This window comes from Bidens hawaiensis, unplaced genomic scaffold, assembly GCF_021521415.1.
Source record: "Bidens hawaiensis isolate Kalapana, Puna unplaced genomic scaffold, B.hawaiensis_p1.1 tig00000055_1, whole genome shotgun sequence".
In the NCBI taxonomy this organism is placed as follows: domain Eukaryota; kingdom Viridiplantae; phylum Streptophyta; class Magnoliopsida; order Asterales; family Asteraceae; genus Bidens; species Bidens hawaiensis.
In genome coordinates, this window is record NW_027491016.1 from 4,713,541 (window position 1) to 4,722,365 (window position 8,825).

General features: G+C 35.8%; 1 protein-coding gene across 1 annotated transcript; it reads right to left on the bottom strand.

Moving 5' to 3' along the window:
* Positions 1-2,421: 2,421 nt before the first annotated feature.
* Positions 2,422-8,332, bottom strand: LOC143553380 (nuclear poly(A) polymerase 1-like). Its single transcript, XM_077043412.1, has 12 exons — positions 7,761-8,332; positions 7,595-7,672; positions 7,399-7,506; positions 5,517-5,579; positions 5,263-5,424; positions 5,054-5,167; positions 4,903-4,965; positions 4,479-4,808; positions 4,211-4,375; positions 2,971-3,690; positions 2,782-2,852; positions 2,422-2,707 (listed from the first exon to the last, which is right to left on the bottom strand). The coding sequence occupies exons 1-12, from the start codon at positions 7,875-7,877 to the stop codon at positions 2,662-2,664; spliced, it is 2,037 nt and encodes a 678-aa protein (XP_076899527.1). The 5' UTR covers positions 7,878-8,332; the 3' UTR covers positions 2,422-2,661.
* Between the last annotated feature and the right edge of the window lie 493 nt (positions 8,333-8,825).

The window sequence follows — 8,825 nt, forward strand, 5'->3', positions numbered from 1 at the left end:
CTAGTAGCACTTGAACTTGATGAAGACCCCCCCGGCATAGGCATGTGTATGTTTGACCCATATTTATTTAAATAAAAGTCATACATAAATTTAAAATTCAAGTTAAAATAATTTTTTGCCTCTGTTGAAAAGTTTGGGTCAACTTCATGCATATCTAAGGCTGAAAAAATTTCGTCTATCACACATTCAACCCCCGTAACATTTAACATTGGGTTTAAAGCGGCGGCGCAAGTAAAAACCGGTGGCAACTCAAGAAAGTATTTTTTTAATTTAAACTTCATTGGTAATATGATGTTTGAAAACATTGGACTTTTATTTTCAAATTCTTTAAGATTGTTAACCATTAAAAATAACTCCGAAAGAACCAAGGGACTTGTCGGATAATACGTTCCCGATAGTTTCGTAGTTGATGTTTTAAAAACTTCAAGAAAAGTCGATAAGTCATTGATAATTTCCCATTTCTCATTTGAAAAGGGGATTGCCAAATCATTCTCGGCAAGACTAGAATGAAACATTTGTAAAGTTTCTCTTTGTTCCAAAGCACTTTGAAACATTATGCAAGTGGAATTCCATCGATGAGGTACATCCCAATTAGCTCCCAAAGCTTTTCTTCCCGTATCTTTACAAAATTTTCTATATTCCATTTGTCTTTTTTTACTTTTCTTAAAAACTTCATGTATCATTAGTCTAAAATCGTTTATAACCGATGTAGCCTCATCCGAAGCAAGTCCGTCTTGCACGATTAAATTAATGATATGTGCAACACACCTTGAGTGAAAAAATACACCATTGCAAATCGGCGTATATTTTAATTTTAATTTATCAACCGCCGATGTATTATTCGACGCGTTATCAAATGCCATTGAAAATATTTTATTTTCTAGTTTATAAGTTTTTATAACATAATCTAAAATTTCAAACAAATTATCTCCCGTATGTGGATACTCAAAGAGTTCGAAAGCAATGGTGCGTTTCATCATTTCCCACGATGACGGGTCTACCCAATGAGCGGTGACACAAAGATAAGATTCGGGTAGACCATGTGGAGCCGATCAAACATCACTAGTTAAGTTTATTCCCGTATTTATATTTTCAAAATATGCAATTAGTACCTCTTTGGCCTTCTTCCACAATTTTAAACAATAACGTTTAAGAGTATGACGACTTACGTGAGTGTATTGTGGTTGAAGCATATCTCGAATCATGGCGGTTAAGCGAGGGTTGTCGAAGTGGCTAAATGGCAAAGCTTCTTGAATCACAAACTTCGCCATACGATCTTGAACTCGATCAATTTGGTATGTAAATATTCCGCCTTTACTATCCATTTGCGTCTGTTGCGAATCGACGTTCTTTTTCAACGCCTTGCAATACGGTTTTTCGATGTGTTTCTTCAAATTTGAATTCGAAAGTGGGTTTAAATAAACCCCACAAAACTTGCACCGAGCCTTCAATGAATGGTCACTCAATTCAACCAAATCCCAATTGCACCAAATCTCTTGATTACGATTATGAGGTACAATACGAACGAAACTTGGTTCGGCGTTGGAACCTTGACCAACCGATGATTGTGGGCAGCCATAACAACAAATATGAATATAGAAGAAGAGAAAACAAGAGATTAGAGAACTCAAAACGTTGTAATAGCGTTTTTTTGTATTTTTTTGCGTTCGGGTTTGCGTTTTGAGTGTTGTGATGAACCCATGACACCAAATACCTATTTATACTAGTAGTGGGGTGCTTGGGGGAGCCAAAAAACGGCTATTTTTGACCCCAACGGTCAAAAAACGGCCAAAAAAAACGATTTCCAATGGCTATACTCGATCCAACGGCTAGAACCGGTTAGGAACCGGTTCCGGATGGAACCGGTTAGGACCGGTTCCGGTTCGGTTCCGGTTCGTACCCGCCCCCACTCAGAAATGCAAGAACCGATCACGGATCATCGGGTTGAATCAGATAGGGTCCGGTTCCTACAAAAAACGGGTAGGAACCGGTTCGGTTCCGGTTCGGGTCCACCGGTTCGGTTCCAGGAACCGGTTTATTTGATCATCTCTATTATTAGATACCAAGACACCTAAAATGTTACGGTAGCATAGGATAATAGTGAAGTAACAACTAACCAAACATGTCAAATTCTTCACCATACACAATTGTAGTGCAATTGTATAGCTAGCCAATAACTTAATTTTGAATAAATAAATTTTAAGAAAACAATCCGGTTAACTTAATTTAAAAGAAATAAATTTTAAGTAAACAATCCGGCTAACTGTTTGCATATGCATAAACTGGATTTAGATGATAAAGGCAAGATCATCCCAAACTGGGTGGATATTACGTCTTGTTTTTGCGTGAATAATAGTAATATAGAACCAAATTAAGTAGAAAAGTGTTGATACATTGCAACCAAAATGAAACAATGGTCCCATAATTCATTAAGTAAAAATTTATGTGAATTTTAATTTTATTATCCCAAAAGATAGCACACATAAAAAGAGTTGCACATAAAGATCCGCAAAGTAACAAATACCACCAATCAACACACTGTTATCTCATTGTGATACTGCAAGCCAAGTACAAGAGTTAATCAACATTTTAGCGAACACTTGCACAAGAAGTTGATACTAGTCCGGGCTAAGCAGGCTTGAGTTTTGTGTGTAGCATTTATTAACTACTGTTGCCAGTAGCCTTTGCCAATGAGGTAAAGTTAAACCTGTAAACAAGAAGAAAAAAAACAGTTCACGCAAAAACATTAATTAATTATGTTTCCATCAAATATAAAACTACCTGATAATTGACTTTTTCTGTGCTGCAGCCGCATGCGTTGCCCTCGGCAGAGGCACAACAAGTTCGGGTGCCTTTATACAAAGTTTAGAAATAAAGAAGGTTTAAGTGTTATGAAATATAACGAATCGTGTAATGAAAACACATAATTACCAACCTAAGTAAATGTATCTACTGATTAGAAAAACTAACCTCAAGCTCTTCTAAGCTCTCATTCACAGAACTAGCAACTTCTTTAACAGTTGAATATTCCATGTCATTTTCTTTTAAATATGCATTTTGAAAACTCTCATCAAGTTCTTCTAGCTCCTCAACTTGTTGACCTAATTGACCACTGATATCTTCACTCTTTTGGTCCAAACTCTCATTTTTAACTCCCGATGTCCCCGCTTGATCGTTGACATTAATACCCTTGGGATCAACAGTAGGCACATCATTTATCAACTGCTCGGGAGTGGCCAACTTAGTCAATTTAGTCAACTCATCGTCCTCCTCTCGTTTGCGTTTCCTTGTATCATCATCACCCGGTCCATCAACAACATTAACATCAACTGAAGTTGCTGCATCCACACTGCTCGCAGCACTTGTGTCCGGGGCCCGCCTTTCTTCCACACTTGGTCGAGCGGGCCGTGCAGGCCGAACACCACCGGGAAAAACAAAAGCAGGAATGTCTCTACGCTTTATGTGAGTTACACTTATGCCCATTCCCGGCTTCCATGACACATATGAACCAACATTACCTTTAAATTCTTCAACTGTCGCCCGTATATCAAACTTTTTGGCTTCATTCACAGGCACACCCTCTTTCCTTTGAAGACCTAAAAAGTAACTGCAGTGACATGGGTTTGACTTGTCTGGAAAGTCACCTGGATGTGGGTGGCACAGCAGTAATTTGAAGGTGTCTCTTTCAATCTACATTCATAGGGGAATAAAAGTCAGAAGTTGAAAAGTAATGCATCTTTTTTCCATTTTTATTAAAAAATAACTAATGTGCTAATTATGATGACAAAAGATATGCTACTAAGATATAATAAACCAAATCTTCAAATAGGCGTTTTGGCAGGTGTGCTGTTTTGACCATCTGTTTTTCAGTTAAAACCTTTTACCAACCCATTTTCGAATTAAGACTGAACACAAATGAACCAAACAAACACAAACATGAGCAGGTTCGTGTGCATTCATTTAACTTTAACCGCACAAACGATCGAACAGAGCAATTGAACAATCAACTGAGCATGCTTGCTCGCTTATGTTTGTTTGTTAACTGAACATAGATGAACGAACATAACCGAGCTAAAACTAATGTGAAAAACAATTTGTTGGGCCTAAAAGGTTAATAAAACTAGAGTACTAGACTAAGATGGAATGAGCCAAAAAAAAAAAAGAAAATGAATATGCTAGCAAACATAAAATAACAAAAGCTACGTATCACCTTCAATACAAGGTAGCGTATGCGGGATTCAACCCATCCTTTCCAATTCATCATATCTTGATCAGACACTGCAACTATATCTATCTGAAGATAATTCTTGTATGCTTCAAAAAAACGATGCGGCTCAAACAATTCAAGCCAACTACCATTATTTAACACCATAGCCTACAGTTCAAAACAAAATTATAAGTGACCGCGACTTCATAGCAAAACAAACCAACTTAAAACATAATCAAAAGGTAATGAAAGTTTAACTAAATATTATTACCTCACAAACATCATGACCCCTCTTAAACTCTTCAGTCATTATTCGTAAAGTACTTGATGACACGTTATAGCTGGAGTTCATGCTAGGATAAGCCGGAGTAATAATTGGCATTAAATGGTATTTATCTTTAGGGTTTTTTCTAGGATCCCAAATTTGCAATCCAAGTGATCCTTCCTCAATAGCACAGAGCATTACTGGATTTGGCCATCGCCACTGAGTGTAGACCCTAAAGAACCGAGAAACTAGCATATTTGGCAGTGCATTAGGGTACAGTTGGCAAATGCGAGCAACAAGTAAAGCCCAGTTTATGCCACCTAGAAATCCTGCAACCTGACCATCAAAATAGAGAAGATACCTCAAAACTACAAAATTATATTGTAACAATCAAACTTCAGATGTCGATTATCAGAAAATAATATCATACATTTGAATAAACGCCCCTTCGTTTGGCCCAAAACCTCATGCATCTAAGTGTTGTGCGGAAATTCTGCAAACCCAAAAAACAATGAACTGTACGGATAGAACTAATAACTTGTATATAGAATCACATAGAAAATGGTAACAATTGTGAAAACCTGAATATTAGGCACTAAAGACAGGATCTGATCAGTAACTCTGCATCCATTAAGACTGCGAACAGTTTTCTCATCAGCGTTTTGCAGTATTGAGTCTTGAGAAATATCCAAATCCTGAAATATACAACTCATTAGCCGCCGACCTGTTGAGCATATGTGCTATTTCACCATCAAATTTAACAAACAAATCTTATGTTTCAACCACTTACATCAGGTATAACCCAAAGTGAAAGCCTAGCATACAGAAGATCTATTGAAACCCCGTTCAACTTGAATCTCATCACGGGGACATGAGCATCGGGTACAGGATGCAATTCTGTTACATCAGGCATCTCCAAAAGCATTCTTTTAAGTTCGCCAAAGAAATCCTCCTGTAAAAAATTAAACCATTAGTAAGTTGTGTTGACTATACATCAAGGTTAACAAACTTTAAAAGTTTAGTAAACTCTAAAGAAGATATTACATCTCGATCTGCATGCCTTGGTCCAACACAGAGTGTATCAATATCCGCACCAGGTCCATGTACCTATAATATACAGAATGTAGACAAGGTTGAGTTTCATTCAGATATATGGAAAACAAACACTGTATAAATACACTCAAAGAGCAATGAAGTAGCAAAAGATACATTAAACAAGCAAAACCTAAAAGACTGCAACAAGCTAAAAATCAAATGGAAGTATGACAAGAAAAAGAGCACGTGATAGAAAGGAGAAAACTGCATGCTCTATGTAAGGTTATACCAAATAACCAAAGATAAGCATCAAGCAATTATTCCTTTCTTTGACATAATAAACATGAAATTCCATAGTATGGAGAAAGAACATAAAATCTTGATCTGTTGATCAGGCCCAAAGATTTAAGTGAAATAACAAAACTTAATCAAAAAGTGAAGGACATAATAAACATGGATTAATCAAAATCGAGTCTGAGTGATAACCTTGGTGTTAAAGAAATACATGTTGGTTAGCGTTAATTGTTATGTCATAATTAATAACAATAACCCTAGCTAATATACTCTCTTTAATAGTAGAGTGGAGTGTGGATAAAAACATTAAGACTTAAACCCAACTAGAGAAGGAGACGCAAATAGGTTTAGTTCAGCAAAAGAAAAAAATCTAATAAACCTAAAACAACCAAAGAACTCACAAAGATTTAAGCTGAAATTACAAACTTAACCAGAAACTAAGAAAACTTAAAAATATAGACTACTGATGAATGATCTAGATGAAGTGAAGTGAAGCGATGCATATGGGGCTTTGGTATCCTAAAATGAAAACAAAATGGAACTATGGAAAAGAAAGTTTGGCTAAAAAGAATTAAACCTTAACTTAAGGGGGGTTAAACAAGAAAAATCAGAAAAAAGGAACATAAAGAAAGAAAGATAGCAATATAAGATTCATACAAATTTCAGTTAAAAATAAGAAAACCACTGGAAAGTAAGCGACCTTAAATGTAGACAAGATGATGCAAATAGAGCTTTGGTAGCACAAATAAAAACTAAATGATAAGACAATCTAGCTAAAAAGAGTTAAATCTAAACAAAGGGGGATAACAAGCCATGGTTTAAAAAAACGCTGTGAGGCGGCGCCTCGGTATGAGGCGGCTGCAAAACAAATTTGAGGTGGCGCCTCAGGGGATGGAAATAGACGTACGCCTCTTCATGGCCGAGGCGGAAAAAAACGTCCGAGGCGGAAAAAAACGGCTGAGGCGTTAAAGAGGCGGGAAACCCAAACTTTTTTGTGTGTTTTAATGTTTTAGACTTTTGGTGTCAGTTTCAAACTTATGTCTTTTATTAAGGTTTAGACTTTGTGTGTTTCTCATGACTAGTGAATCTGATGATGAAATTATTTTGGAAAGTTCTTTGTTTGATGTTAAGTATTTTTTTTTAATAAGATATAATTTTTATATTCATTTTTAAATTCCGCCTTGAGCTTACGCCTCGTGTTGCCTCGAGGCTTACGCCTCGAGAGGCTGTGGGAAAACGCCTCGAGGCGCGATTCTGTACTTTTAAACCTTTTAACAAGCAAAATCAGATAAATAAACACAAATAAACTAAATCAACAAAACAAGAATTTAATGAGCCTAAAATAACAAGAAAACTCACATAGATTAAGTTGAAAAGACACTTAATCAGAAAATAAAAATGTCTTTAATATAGTCTAATGATGTAACATACAAAGATTAATCAGAATAAAATCTGAAAAGTAACAGATAAAAATCATCTATTACCAGTTTCATGTGCCAGATATGCATATCAGAAAGGCTACAGCTAACAGCAGGTGTTGTTAAGATCATGACATGAACATTTAAACCATTAAAAAAACTGAGAATAATCCTCATACCCCAAGACGATAGGATCCAAATGTGAAAATTTTAGCATTCGCTTCCTGTACAAGCTGTTCGTTTAACCCCCTTGCACGGCTTACTTTTTTCACCCAAACTTTTACAATCTGATCAATCGAACAACATGAGAGCAACAGTAAAGCATACAATGAAAACCACCAAACCACAAAATTCAAACTGGAAACGTAATTCAACCTGATCAAGCCGCCCTAACACCTCTTCCCTACGTATGGCCTTCTCATGACACTCATAAAGTCCAGCTTCAGCCAAAAACTATGCAAAGTAAAGAAGTGGATAATTAAGTACTTCAAAAATCAACAACATTATGTCAACAACCTTGAACGTGAAAGGAAAATACAACCTGTTCAAGTTCTTTGGTCTTGATTACATCAAACTCGGTTGGTCCACCCAAAGATATGGGCTCTGTGATGCCCAATCTTTGACCATTTTTCTGACCATTAAACCCTTGGCTACCCATATCTTGTAAAATTCAGATATTTCTCAAAGAATTTGAGTCTGCTATTAACAAAATTACTGTAAAAAACTTAAATTCTCCCCTAGTTTTGAACCCAAAACCCAGGTAATACAAGAAATAAGAAAACAAATCACAAAACACCACAATATATCTTCCTTAATGTACAGTATGTCTCAGGCCATTATAAATTAGCCAGTGCTACAATACAAAAAGAACTCAAAAAGGAAAACACACAAAAAACCTAATTAAATTGCTCTTCTTTTATATTTATTGATGTAATACTGCTATTAAGAACAAACCCTAGCTCTATGAAACTGATTGAAACAAACAACTTCAGGTGATCAACAAAAGTGAATAGCCGCGTCCTTTTCGAGCAATCTTTTGTAACTCTTCAACATAACAATCAAACCACGATTCAATCGATAGATATCTTTTAACTCATTCACCTACCAAAAAACAGGAAAATTGCATGAGATCGTTCCAAAATCAATTAGCAAAAACTGAACAAAATACAAACGAAATATTGATCACGTAACCGTGAATTCACAATTTTAACCTAATAGAAGAATGCTCAACTTTAACCTGATCAGATATTACAAGAATTTAACCTAATCAGAAAATACACGAATTAAACCTAATCGGAGAATACGAGAATTTAACCTACTCGGAGAATAGGTGTATTTAGCCTAATCGGATAATACGCGAATTTAACCTAATCAGAGAATACCAGACTTTAACCTAATCGAGACTAATCAGATAATACACGATTTAACCTAATGAGATAAGTAGATAACACACGAATTTAACCTAATCAGAGAATAGGTAAATTTAACCTAATCGGAAAAATAAGCGACTTTAACCTAATCAGATGATACACGAATTGAACCTAATCAGAGAATACTATACGTGATTTAAACCTAATCGAAGAATAAGCGAATTTAACCTAATCGG